This window comes from Chanodichthys erythropterus, chromosome 15 (assembly GCF_024489055.1).
Source record: "Chanodichthys erythropterus isolate Z2021 chromosome 15, ASM2448905v1, whole genome shotgun sequence".
NCBI lineage: Eukaryota > Metazoa > Chordata > Actinopteri > Cypriniformes > Xenocyprididae > Chanodichthys > Chanodichthys erythropterus.
In genome coordinates, this window is record NC_090235.1 from 25,321,812 (window position 1) to 25,341,017 (window position 19,206).

Consider the following 19,206-nt stretch of genomic DNA (forward strand, 5'->3'; position numbering starts at 1 on the left):
ATTCTCAAGTTTTGCAGAATTAAATTGCATTATTGTAGCTTTGTGTATTAGCAACACGCAGACAAATGGCACAAACTGCATAAGCACCCCTCACGCGCTCACCCCGCATTTGTTAGTAGAAATATAGTTAGTTGCAGTAGAAAAATAACATCATGTAGCTACACGATGAACACTCACTAAAACGATAGTGTTGTTGATGTCAGTTAAATATAGTAGTAAAGGACATTGTATGTTGTTGTAATTATTATTATGGCTTTATTGGAGCAGTCAATCACAGGTCACTAGCGCACAGTACGCGTCACTAAAAAAACTCACACTCCCATAATTCCTCGCCCGCATTGCGGCATTGTGGGTAATTTTAAAGTAAAGACGGGTGTTTCCTGGAGTCACGCTGGACTGAGAAAACACATTGTTTTCCTCCGTTATTTTACTAAACACCACAATTATCTAATAAGATAGTATTTATTGTAGGTTTGAACGTTGGGCTGTTATCAAAATGTTTGGTGGTAAAAGCAATCTCGGTTTTAAGTTTCTATTACAGGCTTCTCTTCTTTACAAAGACATTTGCCCTGAACAGTCGCGCTTTCTCATGTAAGTAACGTTAGTATGTAAGTTTCTCATGTAAGTTCAGTTTTCGTTAACTGTTTATGTCTATACGCCTAATGAGATGTCTGGTCTTTGAACATGCTGTGCCGTACATGCTTCTCGCCATGCTTTCTGCTGTAATGACATGAAGTCACCAGTAGATGGCAGGCTACTCCTCGTTAACACTTCATATTGCACTTTGTTACATTTGACATTTAGAGATATTCATTTTTATGATCATTACATTAACGATTAGTTTCATGTCAGATAACTAATAAGCAGAACTGTTTTTTTGTCAATAAATATTGAAGCAATGAAAAATAATATACATAATCAATCGTTTCAATGATAGTAACATAATAGCAATATAAATCATTCTTGCTTTTTAATCAATTAATTAATTAATTATAATAATACTTACTATGTATGCATCATTGTTTTGCTATCTTAATGGTAATTGAAATGTATGTCTAATTGTTAAACCTAAATGATACACTTTCCTAACTTGAGAATAAATGTTTGCTACTTAAAAGCACAATTTATGCAGACAGTGCATGAAAAAAAATTGCAGTACATGTGAGTGTGAACCCGTTATTTCCTGTTGAATAGCTGCTTTAATGCTATTGTTGAATGTTGTTCTTTATAGAATAAAGAATGACTCCATATTTATAGTTTTGTATATAATATATAGAGATTTATAGTTGCTTTTTTTTTTTTTTTTTTAGTAAATTTTCAGTAAACCTTGTGTTTAGCTCAGATATTTGAAGGGTAAATGTTTTAGTGATATGTTCAAGAGCACACGTGCAGCCCCAGTCATCTTATTTGCATATTTAAATATATTATATATTTATGGATATAATAGCAGAAAAATGCACCATCAAGGTGATGAAATAAACACATGCATTCAAATCTCATCAGCTAAACTGCGTGTAAATCATTTTAGAGTTTTTGTTCGGTTAATGTTTGTTCTGTTTTTGTGTTGGGTTAATCCCATTTGTAGCATCATTAAACACTTGTTCCTTTAATATTGAAAGTGGATGGATTAACCATCATATTGATTAACCGATAATATATATTTGGAACCTCTTTTGTGGATCAAATTCTTTTACTGTGTTTTAGTCTAACAATCAAATAAACCTTCATCTTGAAAAGCATTACCGTTTCACCTATAATAAGTGTAAATAATAGTGTCATATATATAGATTCCTTTATTTTGAACCTGTTCAGCTTCTGTGTCATAGAAGCTAGGAAAGTTATGGTGAAAAGACATAATTCTTGCTTTGTTTAAAATTTCTCATGCTGCTATGAATCACTTGGTTTATTGGCTAGTACTGACTGTTTTCTCACAGCAGAGTGAGTGAAGATAAATCACGCTTAGCCTTGGGTTGTGGCATGTTTTTCTTAGATTAAATGTGTCCCAAGCCCATGTTCAGGGTCAGCGCACTGCATGTTTTGGGTGTTAGTCGGCTTGTTATGCTCGGCGTGTTCATGGTACATCTGCACTGACTCACGACGTGCATGTATGTAAATTACTGGAATCTGTTGTCTGAAAGTATGCGTGCCATGAGATATGTTTCTTATTTATAAACCACTCAAGTTAAGCCCTCTTGAATGTAAGGTTCACAGGTCCACAGGTATCTTAGGCACAACCTTTTGCTGCCAGGTTTATCGATAGGGATAAGCTGTTGTGTCTGCAAGAGTTATCGGTAGACTGTAATGGGGGCATTATTATCTTTCTTGATTTTTATCACAGGAGATTTAGCTAGAATGGAGTTTAGTCATTGTGATAAAATCGTGCTGAGACAGTACATAGAAAATTAATTGTAAAAGTTCTTTATCTTGGTTCTGAGAGCACTTAAAAGAAGCTGCATTATTAATAGGTAAATTATTTTAATTAGATTACCACAGGGAAGAAGTCTTGTGGTGATTTTTGTAATCCAAAAAGCATTATATACATATATATATAAATTAAAAGAATGAAAATAGTAAAATCAAACTCTGAAATAATAATAATAATCATAATAAAACAAATAAAGTAGTAGTGCTTTGTGTGTGTTCGCAGTCAAATGACAAATAATTAAAATTAAACAAAACATTTTGAAAAAAAAACAGGCTTTAATGCAATTTAACAAAATAATAGAAATAAATAAAATAAATAATAGTCAAACAAACTAAAAAAGAAAACACAAATAAAAGGAGTGTTTTTGTTCTTACAGTAAAAAAAAAAACTTAAATAATTTAAAATAAACAAGCTTTAATGCAGATTAACAAAACAATAAATAAATAAGCAAATAAATACTTCTCAGAAAATGTCAGAAAACTAAAAAACAAACAAACAAACAAACAAACAAAAAACAATAGCTTAAGTGCTGGGTGGATGTTTTCAATTCTGAACATGTACAACTTTGTCAAAAAAGCACATAAAGAAATTAAAATAATAAAATGAAACAAATAATCAATGTAACAAACAAACCAAAAATTAAACCTTTAAGAATCCATTTTGTAAAAAGAGTAGGGGAAATATAAAATAAATGGAGAAAAACAAAATCCATTTAAGCCTGGACACAATTGACAGAGAATGTTTGTGACACAAATGAATTTTTCTCTGTTTGTAATGTGTATGGAGGATATTTATCAGATTTCATGGCAGGCTGGAATTATTTCACTCACACTTCATCACAACCCTGATAACAGCTCTATGTGCTCTCTTTGGGAACAAGAAGTCTGCCCCGGCTCTGTGGCATGCTGTGAAACATCCGCTTTGCATTGCAAACTGTTGCAGATGGGACAGTCACAGTGGATGTTTAGAATTAAAAAACCCTGCCCCCCTTAACGTGCACGTGCCACACAATAACAACAGGCAGCTTTTAGCAATGTGAACTAATTTTAGAAAGGATTATGGAGCTTAGATATAGGTGGTAGGAAGAATAGCACCATGGCCAAAAATAGGGTGCATACTCACAAAGCCTGTGTGTACAGCACCTTGACCAGTGTTTCTAAGTCTGCTTTTTCTGTTTTCCGGTGGAATTGGGCTTCTTTAATACTGTTGCCGAGGGATGAAGTGACCCCAATAAACTTGATATTTAGCTCCTGGAATGTGAATTTTACCAGGGAACCCCACCAAAAATGCTGATTTTACCCCTGCTGAAACGCGATTGGGCTAGTTTTGAGTAGCAATTGGGTGCGTTTTGTTGTGAAAACCTGGCAACCCTGACCTTGACCTCAGTATATGAGTTTTAAGGATTCACATTGTAATTCTTAGTGTGGTTTCCTGAAAATACATATTTGATGGGTTATTAAACGTACCAGACAGCAACATTGGGTACTCAGTGCGTTCCGGGTGGAAAAATCCACGTTTTTGGCGGGTTTTCTCTTGTACAATTAGCGTTCATGGGGCTAAATATCATGTTATTTGGGGTCGCTTCAACCCGCAGACATAAAAATCAACCCATAGCAACAGTGTTAAAGTAGCCCAATGGAAACGCTGCCACCCCAGACTTACTTAGGTCATCTGACATTTCATACAGATGACTGATGATGAATATGATGCAGGACAACAACTCACTACATGATGGAGCCTATAGAATGCAATGAGAAATAAAATTAAAAAGATTGGGGCAAAAGTGCCCGTTTGAGTTTTTGTCTCATATTTAGATCATATGAGTTAAGCAATATCACAAGAGTAATGAGTGCAATATTACACGAGTGCTGTTTTTGTCCCAAATATGAGTGCAAATGCGATGGGTTACCGATTTTACACAACAGTTCAGTAAATAAGAAGTTAATATTGTGTTATTTTAAGGTGCCCTAGAACTAGTTTTAACAAGATGTAATATAAGTCTCAGGTGTCCCCTGAATGTGTCTGTGAAGTTTCAGCTCAAAATACCCCATAGATTTAATTTTTTTTTTATTAATTTTTTTTAACTGCCTATTTTGAGCCATAATTATATATGCACCAATTCAAGCCCCTTTAAATCTCGCGCTCCCCCGCCCCCGAGCTCTCGACTGCCTTAGCCAGTATAAACAAAGTTCACACAGCTAATATAACCCTCAAAATGGATCTTTACAAAGTGTTCCGTGGCTAAAGCTAACATTACACACTGTTGGAGAGATTTATAATAAATGAAGTTGTGTTTTTGCATTATACAGACTGCAAGTGTTTAATAATAAAAATAACGACAGCTCTTGTCTCCGTGCATACAGTAAGAAACAATGGTAACTTTAACCACATTTAACAGTACATTAGCAACATGTTAACGAAACATTTAGAAAGATAATTTACAATTATCACTAAAATATCATGTTATCATGGATCATGTTAGTTATTATTGCTCCATCTGCCATTTTTCGCTATTGTTCTTGCTTGCTTACCTAGTCTGATGATTCAGTTGTGCACAGATCCAGATGTTAATACTGGCTGCTCTTGTGTAATGCCTTGAACATGGGCTGGCATATGCAAATATTGGGGGTGTACATATTAATGATCCCGACTGTTACATAATAGTCGGTGTTATGTTGAGATTCGCTTGTTTTTCTGAGCTCTTTTAAACAAATGAGATTTACATAAGGAGGACGAAACAATGGAGTTTGAGACTCACTGTATGTCATTTCCATGTGCTGAACTCTTGTTATTCACCTATGTCGAGGTAAATTAAATTTTTCACTCAATGGCACCTTTTAGACAATATTGTCTGTTTTGTTCAATTTCACCAATGAAGCTAAAAGAACTGAGTGAAACCAATGATTCAGCAGACCATTCATAAAAGACTTGTTGGACTTGAAGCAGCGCTACACAGACTGATCGAGCGATTCAAAAGCAAACTGAGCTATCTGATCTCTACTTTGATATACACCGATCATTGTGTGTAGCGCCACTTCAAGTCCAACAAGCCTGAAATCAGCCCTTAACTCGTTGACTTAAAATGATCTTTTGGGGTTAATTTCTCAACCAAACTTGATGTGCGATTAAATTGCTGTTAATTAGATTAATTAATCGCCACATCATGTAATTAATTAGATAAAAAATTTTAATCCCTTGACAGCCCTACTTTATACTCTGCAATAATACGTAAATCCACTTTACCAGCAAAGCTATAGAAATAAACATAACTACCACAAATACGGAAGTTCAAACTCAAAATCTAGATGGCTGCACACTTCCTTCTCTGCCGAATAAGGTCTATAAGATATAAACAAACTGGACTGGGTGCAAGACCTCTGCCAAGCTCATAAATTATTCATAAGCTGCTATATTCGAGTCTGACTCTTTTAATGTCTGAGATTTAAAGACTAACTTTTACTGCTTTTTTTTTATTACAGGCGTATACATCAGATTCAGAGCAAGGGTAAGTTATGGCTTTGTTATTTATATTAATAGACTTGTATGTCATTGTAAAGAGCTTTTAATATAGTCCCAAAGTCTCTATAAGACCTTGTAGGCAACAGAACAGAAAGTTGGTTTTGAAAAGGAACGGTATCCCAAGTTAAACCCAGTAAGTCCAACCACATTTCCTGATGTAAAACCTGAATCCATCTCTACGGCCTTCACAGACCTCAAAGATGGCCCGACAGAGGGGTAGGATGACCACATATTGGAAGATCTATTTTCCAAAGTCCAAAATGCCAAACTGTCCTCAGAATAGAGCATAGCATCACCTGTTTTATTTTAACCAGTTGCTATGCCAAAAACCTCATCTATATTTCTCCCACCATTCCAGCCCCTGTCATTGCGAAGAGCATGATCTGCCCATTCTGTTTCCAGTGGCAACAACTGGGCAATCATCACGTGCGTCTGCGACCCAAGCGGAAGCCCACGGCGAGGATTAGAAAACTTCTAAAGAGGGAGTCGGCTGGAAAGAGACTCACCGCAGAACAGACTGTAGTCCTCCGAAAGTTTAAAAGGGCCTCCAATGCTCTGGTGAGGTCAAGTCCACCTGTTTTATGTCCTCTTCAGTTCATTTTGTTTGCTGTCACAATTTCTACCTAGCCCTTTCTGCCCTTTCCTGAGTGTCTTAAGAGCAGGTACTTGAGATTAGATTAGATTGATGGATATAAACCAGAAAGAACAAACACCATGTTGCCATATGTATGTCCACCACTGTTCAAAAGATTGGGGTCAGTAAGACTTCTTTATTTTTTTTTTTTTTTTAAGAAATGAATACTTTCAGTCATCAAGGGTCCATTAAATTGATCCTTTGATCATGTGATACTGAAGACTGAAGTAATGAATGCTGAAAATTCAGCTTTGCCATCATAGGAAATAAACTACATTTTGAAATGTAGTAAAATAGTTATTTTAAATTGGAATAATTTCACAATATTACATTTTTTTCTGTAATATTGATCAAATAAATACAGCCTTGGTGAGCATGAGACATTTTTCAACAACATTAAAATATCTTACAGACTCTAAACTTTTGAATGATAGTATAAACACGTATACTTATATGTAAGTCTAAAAGTAGGTTTTTAGGAAAATTGTAAATGGCAGAAAATTTTGTCGGAAATGAAATCGGAGATATACATATTTTTTTATTTTATTTTTAGCCCTAGGCCCTGATATACTCACTGCAAAGTTCTTTTTCATTCTTCTTTAGAGGTAAAACAAAGTTCGAAATACATGAGCAGCAATATACTGTTCTTGAACATCTGATGCTGTCTACACTGCTGAGAGCGGCGCTTAGATGAATATGTAAATATGTGCTGCACATATTCCTCTCAGTAACAAAATAAACAACAAAAATGAGAAAACAGCAAGCATTTTTTATAGAAAGCATAAGAAAAGCATCTGATCATAAAAAGCAGGAGCTCTGCAAATTAGCACTCCAGTAAAGTCACATCACGTTTATTTATATGGCATTTTATTCAATAGATTGCTTAAAGCAGAAATAAGTAACTTTTTTACCTTCATAAAAAGTCCTTACGATGGTTAATTGACTTGTAGTGGTGTGTTTGAGGCGAGCTCTCACCCCCTCTGGCACGTCTACGCCAGAATACAGTACTTGCGAGTTGAGCTGCGTCGACCCGACACAATCTCGCCTCATGTTCACGTTCACACGAGAGTGACAAAATGCTTTACGGTAATTCAAAAACAATGTATATATTATGACTTTATAAGACAATTTCGAAAATTACCCACCTCCATCGAGTGTACTGTATTTGTATATTACCCACCTCCTCTTTCTTGTACTGTATTTGCAAAACTACTGCGCTGGTGAGCGTTGTAGTCGTTGTAGTCCAGAGCTGCGCTTGGAGTATTTACGACAGTGTGATTCACTGAAGGAACCTGTAGGTGGAGCTTCGTAAAACTTACTGAGTTCCGCTTTAAAAGCAAGCAGCTTTACAGTATCAAACAACAAAAATGGTGTCAGTTTTCTACTATAAAGCAGCTATATGTTCATGTCACCTCGACGAACTCAACAAACAAAATGAGAAGAGTTTCACGTGAAAGAAGGCGGAGCCTCAGCGCACACCTTCTATTGCGTTATTGTTACGGACCGGTTGTAGTACGAAGGTGTTTTGCAGATGGAGCGAACTTTTCCTGAGACCCCTTTTCCTTGGACCCCTAAATAGCACACATTTTATTTTATATTATTTTTGGGGCATATTATATTAAGATAGTGGCATAGAGAAAGGGAAGTATGGATGAAAAAGTAGGAACGGGATCAGGACATGACCCAGGTCAGACTTAAACTGGGCTCCCCATGAGACAACAGCTCTAACTTGTCCTGACCATGAGTTCAGTCCACTGCACAACAACTCTCATCACATTTCTGTTTTTAAACTCTTTGGCCCTCTTGCTTGCCAAAGTTCAATTGTAAGTGCATTATTGTAAACTTCCTTTTCTTTTCCTTTTAACAAACTGAGGGACAAGATGAAATTCTAGTCTGTGGTAATTGAACGTTAATTTGAAAATAAACCTTTTTATCTGCTCCTTCAGTCGACACTGAGTCACAGACAGGATCATTGATGTGGCCTTAAAAGCAGTTCCCATTGACTTTGGTATATGGCCTATATGAGTGCACTTTACTACTGATGCACTCTCAGAAGACTGTAGGGCACGATTTAACACTTTAAAATGTTTGGAAGTTTAGCAGGAAAGAGTATGATCTCTATTTTTAAAGTTATGGTTACAGACTATCACGTTAATTATCATTTATCTGGCATAAAGACATTAATCAGATGCTGAAATGTTCCTTTTATAGTGATTTGTTTAGCTTCAGACGACTTTCATCTGAGAGCCAGGAAGATCCGGTTAAGATAATTTACAGTGGAAAAGTTCTCATTTTCTGAAGCTCTTCTGAAGTGTGACTGGAGGCGTTTCTTTTTAAATTGTGGTTATTTGTAGAAGTATTTAACCCTCAAAAGCACCGGAGGTGTACGTGCTGGTGTACACGGATGCATGACTCTCTGCTGCATGAGACTCATGGTTCTGGGGGTGGAGTGGTACAGGCGTAACACTGCTAGATTCTGCGCACATTGCTGGCATTTGTTTCTCTGCAGGAGGTGAAGATTGTGGCAAAATGAATAAAGAACTTAATAGAGATCCAATGTCAGGACAGTTCATTTATGTTAACCGTCTCTTATTTTCCCACCATACAGTAAAGAGGACAGTGTTAGCTGTGAGGGTCAGAGCATTTAGGGAACATTCAAGGCAATAATCTCTTGTGGAGGTCATGGAAGATCATCTTTCTCTGTTTGTCAGCTTTGAATAGATAATGCCAGATTGAATAGAACATAAGGTTAGCATCATATCTATTTTAAGATGTATAATTTGTCATTCTAGATTAATGCCATCAAATGTTTTAAGCATTAGAAAAAGTATTAGAAAAGTTGCTGCATACACAGTTGACTTTTAAGACGGCATGCTAACAAATCGTGAAACCTATTTAACAACTGATTTGGAACCCTTTTATGCAGGCAGCAATGTTTAGCAGTTTTGACACGATTTTGACATCTTGAAAAAAATGTATTACTGTTTCCACTGATTTCCGCTAAAATATTAAGCTGTTTTCAACACTGATAAAAATAAGAAATATAACTTGAGCATCAAATCCGCATATTAGCATAATAATGAAATAGCTTTGCTACTGAATCGCTAAATTATATTTCTAGCAACACGGAGGTTACATTGCTGTTTTTGAAGGAATTAAACTCAAAGCTGTACAGATGCAGGTAATTCACATGCGCATCACTCATCTCTCTCAATAATTAATGCAAATAAATGCAATAATTAATTCAAATAAATGTAATCTTACTGCACTGCTTTATCTCTGTGTCTGATTTAAAGCAGGTTGAATGAGCTGTAACTGATGAAATAACCACCATTTTTACTCTTCCAGTCAAATATTGGGCTGTAAACACCAATAACAGCTTTAACTTGTCAATGCCAGTGATGTGCCCAATTTTGACTTCATGACGAATTATTACCCCCCTCGTTGTATCTGCTACCTGATTGCCTAATCCTAACCCTACCCACACTTAATACTAAACCCACCTTTACTGGGAATTTATAGGGGTAATAATCTGGCGGTGGTCAGAATTGGGCACAACACTGGCAAATGACAATGCTGACCAATAATTATCCTTTACATATAGACAGCTTCTTTGATTCTAATCGCACATGGCTTGCAATAGCGTGTCAAATCTTTAATTTTCCCTTAAATGTGGACTGAGCAGTCCATGTTCAGAAATATGTGAGAACTCACTTCCTGTGCACAGCACAGCTTGAGAGAGAGATGCGTTGTTTGAAACATCACAGTCTGCATTTTAAAATTATTATTATTTCCTGCATTGTAAGCTTGGAGCTTAGGGTAAAATTGTGCATGTCATCAGAGAAGAGAAAGAGATGTTGCTGCAATAGGAAGGGATTATGAGGGCACATGAATTAAAAAACATTTATAATAAATATTGTAATATTCCATAAAAAAACAAATAAGAATATTTTGATTTCATGGTGACTTTAATATCAGCTGTTTTTTAGCTTCACGCTGATGGATTTTTTTTCTGTGTGGCTTTAACCGTCAGAAGTTTTAAACTTCAGATGCATCAAGGAAAGTTGTTTTCATTGTTTTAAAATGCTGATTGAGTGAATCGTTGTGGTGGGTGTAAATGAGTTGATTCCAGGTGATGGTGCCTATTGAGTTGTGGTATTTGTTGTTGAGTGGGGGCTCTTTGCCTTGAACTTTTAAATCGGTTAGAGCCACACAGTCTCTTGCAGTGAAATGCTTGACATGCTGTTGCTTGTGACAGCTCTGCCAGGTCTTTAGCAAGTTATTTTAAGTATTCTTTTATTGTTGGCCTGAGTTGGATTAACGCCTGTTTCATCTTCCCAAACACATGCATTATGTGGATTTGGGTAAAATCTGAGTTCACTAGTGGACTTTAGAGGTTAATATGGCTAGGAACTATACTCTCATTCCGGCGTAATAATCAAGGAACTTTTGCTGCGTAATATCATTGCACTGCTGCAGCCATGATACGGCAGCAAAGTTCCTTGATTATTACGCCTGAATGAGAGTATAGTTTCTAGCCATATCAGCCTAGAAAATCACAACTTTTTATTTTCCGTCGGTCTTAGTACACGATTTAACTACAGAAGAGTCAAGTTTTAAATAGGAAAAATATCAAAACTCTTTGGTCATTTTTAAGCGCGATGCTAACGGTCTAATCAGATTCAATGAACTATGCTAAGCTATGCTAAAAGTGGTACCGCCAGAACCGGAGATCGGCTGAATGGATTCGAAAACGGTAAAACTCAACTGTTTAACTCTAGGGGAGTTGGAAAATTATCCTATTTCAAAAAAAGTGGAATGTTCCTTTAAAGATGGTGTAGAGTTCAAGTGCTCCTGATAGACTGTTCTTAGCTGAATCTCAGCTGCATCTCATTTTGCTTACACAAATGTATAATGTATGTACTTTAGTGGTGATGGGTGAGTACATACGTTTAAGCTGCGTTTCCACTGCAGGAACTTGCCCCAGGAACTAGGGACTTTGGGGTGGTACTCGGTGTGTTTCAACAGCAGAACCCAGGGTCTAAATGAAGTACTGGGCAATAATTTCCCCCTCAGAAAGTCCTTGCTCACTAGGGTAGTACTTTTTCAAAGTTCAGGAACTTTAGGGGGTGGGACTTGGGTGCTGAACATGCTGATTGGTTTGAGTTTACGCAGCATTATATTTCAGCCACCATTTTTAAAAGTCTGTTGTGGTGCATCCAGCAGGAACTGGAAAGTCACACGCAGTCCTACGTCACCGGACTAATCTTCACTGTAATTTAGACCGCGATGGATGCAGACAGCAATGGATCTGGGGGGGGAAAAGTTCCTGGATCAAATTGTTCTGGGTAATTTTGGTGGAAATGAGGCTTGAAGCTTACTTAGACTTATTTTTGGCACATATTATACCATAAAAGTTTTTTTGATTTGCATACTGTATGCATGTATAGCTAAATTCATTACAGAGGACCTATTATGCTCTTTTACATTATCAACTTTCTTTAGGAATAATGTTGCTGTTTGTGCATGAAAAAGTTCAAAAGTTACAAAGTCACTCCAAAGGGAGTTATTTTATATATCAGTAAGCAAGCACCGTTGTTAAACTCCCTGAAAGGCCTTGATTGTAGTTTTGAGTTTTCTTCTGGGAACATATATGATAACACAATATTCCTCATTTATATTCCCGCCCACGGCATACACATAAAAGGGGGCGGGGCCTAGTTGAGTTGCATTGTTAGTGTGTTGAAACTCATGGTTATATTAAGGGACGTGACATTTCCGAAAAGTGCTCTAAGTGGTTCACCAATCACAATACACTGGTCCATATATTTTTTTAAAATTCCATGATTTGTGATGCACTAATTACATATTTTATGTTCTATTTACTATTTAGGATGGATATTATGCAGATTTGTATGCAACTTCGTCTCTGCGGTTGCACATGCATTTCCAGTTCCTTTGTTGTTGTCGTCATCTTTGAGTTGGAAAGTTTCCATACCTCCAACAGAAAGCTCAGATGTTGCATGTGCATCTTTCAACAATTTGGGAAGCATCTGTGCCAGCAACCTTGGCTTTTTCCAGCATGTGTTTGATGCAGGTTATGCTTGATGTGTGTGACATCCTGTTTCCCCTCGGGGGAAAGAATCAGTGATGCAGCTTTTCCATGTTTAGTCAAGGGGGATGGGCGTACCACAGATCGATCGCCCTGAAAGCAGATGGGTCTCCACATATCAATAGCTGAACACACACACATATTACTTGGCCAGGCTTGCATATCAAGGGCAGCTGTGGCATCTAGAATCTCAGCGGGAAGGTCAGAGCCGACAGTCTAGCCCGGCTTGTGGCGGGTTGCGGGTATTTCAGGAGCCTGGACTATTAATAGACCAAAAAAAAGCCCATCTGCTGGACTGATATGTGTGTGTGAGAGAGAGGCAAAGTGTCAGTAAATGTTTAGAAGTTGAGGGATGGCTTGGTGAAAAGCTTGTTTAAACTTTTTGTCAATGGCATTTACAAACATTAACGTAGATGTGCTGAAAAGGCTTATGCACCCTGAATACATATATACTTTTCAGTTTTAATATTCATTATCTGTTATAGATAATATACAGGTTATCTATGACTCAAAAGTCTGAGACCAAATTCAAAAGCTAATATTAAACCACCAAAGTAACAAATGCATAAAAGATCATTTTATATATATTTAATTTCTGATAATTGTAGGCCAGTGGCTCTTAACCTTTTTGATTTGAAGAACTGTATGTTCTTTTATTATATATAAATCCATATGTGATCTAAAACTTTTGGATCTCACTGTACATGTTCATTTTGGCATAATGGAAGGGTTAGAGGTAAAAGAATCCTCTGGCAGTATTGTTATTCCACGCATGAACCTTCCTTCACCCTGCATTGAATTAATCTATATTGTCATTCCAGCTTCATTTTGCTTTCCCTATTTGTTTCCGTTCTTTTGACAGCTGCCGTGGACTGATTGCATCAGTCTCACACAAGGGAGCTGTGGAGTTTTTGCCAATATAAACATGCTTAATAAAGGCTTGTGATTCTCACTGCCATATATTGATAGAACTCTGTGTTACCATTGTTCTTCAAAATATTTTTCAAATGTTCCTCAGAAAAGAATGATGTCATTGACTTGTTTGTGATAATTACACACTTATGCTAGAAGTCTGTGAGGCATTGTGGGATATCTTGCCTAATAGACATTGGCTACATTCAGACTGCAGGCAAATCTGATTTTTCAAATTCATTTTGACACTGTGAAAGGCACAAACCTCATGAAATCTGATCTTTTCAATTTTGATTTGTGCCACTTCGATATGTACATATGCATATACAGTATGTTCGATGTTTTGCAGGTCAGATGTCTTGCAATGCGACCTCAGTCTGAACAGTCATGTCGTATTCATGATTTGAACGTCACACTACTGCAATTCGTCACAGTTTTGCTCTCATGGGAGTAACTTCATAGATTTTACATAGTTATCAAGACAGTTGTGAAAGGTAGTCGGTGAAGGACAGAGTTAGTATTACACACCCAGCTCTTTATACAAGGGCTTGTATCTTAAGTATTAAAAAAACTCTGCTCTCTTATTTCTCATCCTGATCTTTGTTTTTTTATCTTTAACTTTTAATGCTTTCCGTGTTTACTTTCATATGACAGCGTGTTGTGTGGCGTCTTTTTATCATTGTTTTGCACAAGCGGGACAGTCCAGGACCATGATGTGTTTACGCTGGAATCTGATATTGGCCACATTTAATACAACAAAAAGTGAACAGCTGTACAAAAAAGTCTAATCTGAGCAATAAATGAGCATTAAGACTCGCAGTGTGAACGTATTCTTAAAGTCAATGACTTACGGAACCTTTTTTCCACCGGAGTAAAATATAAAAAATGCAATTGCTACTTTTTGCCCAAAGTAGCTTTTTGCCCAAAGAAAGTGTAAGAGTTTATCTCTTACAATTTGAACTTAAAGCTCACAATTATGTGTTTATAGCTCCACAATTCTGACTTTTTTCTTCGGAATTGTGAGTTTATCTCGAAATTCGAATTTATAACTCAAAATTTCGAGTTTATATCACAATTGTAATATCTAAAAAATTCTGACTTTATAACTCAATAGGGCTGCAACAATGAATCGTTTGCAAAATAAAAGTCTCTGTTTACATAATATGTGTGTGTTCTGTGTATAATAATTATGTATATATAAATACACACACATATATATAGTATATATAGGTATAAAGTTTAGAAATATATGCATGTATTATAAATATCTATTTATATATATTTTATATTACATATAAACATAAATATTTTATATATAAATATAACTATATACATGAATGTGTGTATTTATATATACATAATTATTATACACAGAACACACACATATATATTACGTAAACAGACTTTTATTTTGCAAACGATTAATCGCGATTAATCGTTGCAGCCCTAAAGTCAATTGCCACTGTTTTATTCTGTGGAAGAAACAAGCATTCATAATGACTTCCTTTCTTCTTCGGGTTTTTTTTTTTTTTTTGTGCTTTAGTTGCTGGTTTGTTGGTGTTCCCTTTCAGGCTTCTTAACTAGCTTAACCAGCAAGAATTCATTAATCTTCAGGAATCTTCAGGCTTCAGGAAAAACCATATGGGTTGACCAGCTTGTTTTGCTGGTGAACACCACCACTCTGCTGATCCACTAGCTCAAAAAGCATGGAAATTCACGTCAGCCTAAACTGGCCTCTTCAGCAGAGTCATTTAACCCAGAACTTTCCTTTTGGGAACAAGGGATTAGAAACGGGTTATGAATGACATCTCTACTATGTCTATATCTCTCATCTCCCTCTGAATCCATCTTTCTCTTTAAGAGTGTTTATCCCAAGGATTGATTCCCAGCCAGGCTATATCAGACATCTTTGATATGAGCATTGTGTTTATGACCCTGTTTAATGGGCAGATTTTGATCATGGGGAATGCTCTATTTTTGGATTGAGCTGTGTGATGGAGATTAAAGGATGTGAAAGAGTCTGCTGTCTTTATATGGAAAACCGCTCAACTTTTAAAGCAGTGGTTAACTAACTTAGTATGTAGTGTTTTCTATTTTAGCTGTAATCTTGATCACGTTCTCCTAAACTGTTTTAGTCAAATGCCAAAGAATTGATTTATGTATTTTTTAGCCCCACAAGATGAAAAGATAAAATAAACTTCTGTGGCATATTTGAGTTTTAATGCTGAATTTTACAAGTACAAGTGAAAAGATTTTAATTAATTCTCCTACAAACCATCTGTAGATGTGCTATACAAAATGTACAGAAGAGTTAAAAGGAGAATTATGTTTGCTTTATTATTTGATAACAATTGTACAAGTTGGTTCAAGTTTCTGAGGAATTCCATAAAGGATTGTTCAGATACTACAGAGCATTCCTTCGGTAACCAATCAGAGTCAAGAGTCAGTCAGGCAGACTCCGCCTCCGCTGCAGCTGATTGGCCCTTCCTGCTCTTTATATCTCCAGACATGAAGGGTGCTGTAGTAAACATAACTGTTCTCACATACTTGCCTGGATCAACTCAAATCATCTACATTTCAGCTTAGCCACCTGTTACATCAACAAACAATGGCAGCCTTTGTGTCGGTGAGTTCAATTTCCACACAGAAGGATGTAAATTAAATAGTTTCGTCATTTGTGCAGTTCCTTCCTTCTACATTTTAATTACATAATGTTCAGGATTAAGGAATCAACCGTTCAAAAGTTTGGGGTTTGTAAGATTTTTTTAATGTTTCTTATTTACACCAAAACTGCATTTATTTTTATGAAAAATACAGTAATACTGAATTATTATTAAAATTTTAACAACTGTTTTCTATTAAACATATTAAAATATATTTTTTCCAGTGATGGTAAAGTTTCAATGTCACATGATCCTTCAGAAATCATTCTTATATGTTGAAACATCTTATTATCAATAAAAACAGTTGTGCTGCTTAAGTTTTCTGTCGGAAACTGTGATAATTTCTTTTCGAGATTCTTTGATGAATACAAAGTTCAAAAGAACAGCATTTATTTGAAACTGAAATCTTTTGTAACAATATAAATGTCTTTACTGTCAATTTTGATACTTGCTGAATAAAATAAATTGTATGTCTGTAGATTAAAGAGTAGTCAGTAGAGGATTGGAAATGGTAGGGGTTGGTCGGCTTAATTTAGTGCTGTTCTCTGGCAGTTTCTGGCTGTGTGGATGGCCTCCGGGCATGTGTTCAGTGTACTTTTGGCCTGTACCTTGCTGTTTATAGAGCTCACGTTCATATACAATGTGTGAAATACCTGAGATAAGTGATCACAATTGTCTGCTAAACCTGACTATCCTAGTATAAAACTTAAGCAAGAACAGTATAACCTCCATAAATTAAAAAAAGATGTTTATTTTATACATTTGTTTTAGTAACTTATTCATGTTGAAGAAAGAAATTTTGTTGATCTTGTATTTGATTTTGCAATTTTGTTTGGGGTTCCAGTGAGTGTGTAAAGATTGGGCAATCAACTTGATTGTTTTTGTAAACTGAGAGACTGAAATACTTGTTTGTGAGACACTTGGCTGTCAACACTGTTAATTAATTAATAGTGTTGCTATATATATATATATATATATATATATATAATGTGTGTGTGTGTGTTTTTTCAAATCATTGGAATGCATTGGCAATTAATTTTGCATGCTGACTTGGACAGAAACATATTTTATCATTTAACTGTCATTTAACCAAGATACTTTGTTCTCTTAGATGGCAACGTGTCACACCTGTAATAAGATGTCCAGACAACCTGGAATGAACCGTGAGTTTTTGGCTACGCTGTCACAGAAACGAAGTACCCCAGGAAGTGCGGGCAAACCCAGAACTCCACAGTCAGTCAACAGGACTCCAAAATCTGCAGTGAACAGAACACCAAGTGGCACACCAAGGTAAGCTACTCTTCGTGTACATATGTTACAGGTCCCCGCAGCATCACATGGATGTATTTAAACCATTTGCTCAATTCTTTCTTTCTGCAGGTCAGGGTCTTCAAACACCAGCTCTGCATCAAAGACCGGCAGTGCGAAGTCATCACCTTTCGCCCGCCTCAAGAAGATCCTTATGCTGGAAAACAAACAGTCGAGTAAGAAAGGTGGTCTGAAGGACTTCCTCTCATCTCTCTGAAGACCTCGGGATCGTTGAAAATGAAAGACTCTGGCCCACTTTGAGAGGAGCTACTGAAGTTCATGATGAAGATGATTATCATTTCTCCACATGTATTACAATGCCACCTAGCGGAGGAGTCATAGGAGATACAGAACAATGCTGTGACTTTTTGTAGTTTTTTTTTTTTTTATTTGCTATTATTTTCATGATACCACATATTGTTATTTTTTTCTACAAGAAAGATAACTTTTATATGTTGTGTGTTTAATGTTAATTTTGTACACTTTGAATTCACACATTTGTATCCACAGTTTGGATCACTGCTATTAAAAGAAGGAATGGTTTTACACTTGGCTTACACACTGATTTTCTTTTTCTTTCTTTTTTTTTTATGTTCAGGAGATTTGTGCAGTGTTGTTTACATTTGATGGCTTATTTGCCTTCAGTCTATATAGCAAGGACCAAAAATATTTCACACTGACTTCTTTTTTCTCTCAAAACATTCAAATTGTCTTGTTTGATCTTTGACAATATTTTTTTTTCAATAAAAAGTAAAATAATGAAGTTTGTGTGTTTATTCCTCTTAAAAAAAACATTAAAACTTGTAATGTTTTTTTTCTGTCCCCAAACTAAATTATAATAATTTTCAAATTGTATATTTAAAAAAAGAATATTGATGTAGCAACACTGTACTTGTTGAAAATTGGAATCACAGAATGAATCATGGTTCATGAAATTCTCATTACTTTGACACTCCCAGTTTCTGTTAAATGGTTAGTTCACCCCAAAATGAAAATTCTGTCATTTATTACTTACCCTCATGTCGTTTAACACCCGTCAGACCTTCGTTAATCTTCGGAATACAAATTAAGATATTTTAGTTGAAATCCGATGGCTCCGTGAGGCCTCCATAGGGAGCAATGACATTTCCTCTCTCAAGATCCATAAAGGTACTAAAAACATATTTAAATCAGTTCACCTGAGTACAGTGGCTCAATATTAATATTATAAAGTGACCAGACTTTTGGTGCGCCAAAAAACAAAATAACGACTTATTTAGTGATGGCCGATTTCAAAACACTGCTTCAGGAAGCATCGGAGCATTGTGAATCTGTGTCGAATCTTCCTGAAGCAGTGTTTTGAAATCGGTCATCACTAAATAAGTCGTTATTTTTATTTTTTTTTTGGTGCACCAAAAGTATTCTCGTTGCTTTATAATATTAACATTGAGCCACTGTACTCACATGAACTGATTTAAATATGTTTTTAGTACCTTTATGGATCTTGACAGAGGAAGTGGCATTGCTCCCTATGGAGGCCTCACGGAGCCATCGGATTTCAACTAAAATATCTTAATTTGTGTTCCAAAGATTAACGAAGGTGTTACGGATGTGAAACGGCATGAAGGTAAGTAATAAATGACAGAATTTTCAT

The 19,206-nt window shown here is 36.0% G+C and overlaps 1 protein-coding gene across 1 annotated transcript; it reads left to right on the plus strand.

Moving 5' to 3' along the window:
- The first annotated feature begins 361 nt into the window (after positions 1–361).
- On the plus strand, positions 362–18,130 carry c15h18orf21 (chromosome 15 C18orf21 homolog). The gene is made up of 5 exons (XM_067411466.1): positions 362–591; positions 5,905–5,930; positions 6,303–6,502; positions 17,377–17,555; positions 17,646–18,130. The coding sequence occupies exons 1-5, from the start codon at positions 497–499 to the stop codon at positions 17,788–17,790; spliced, it is 645 nt and encodes a 214-aa protein (XP_067267567.1). The 5' UTR covers positions 362–496; the 3' UTR covers positions 17,791–18,130.
- The last annotated feature ends 1,076 nt before the right edge of the window (positions 18,131–19,206 follow it).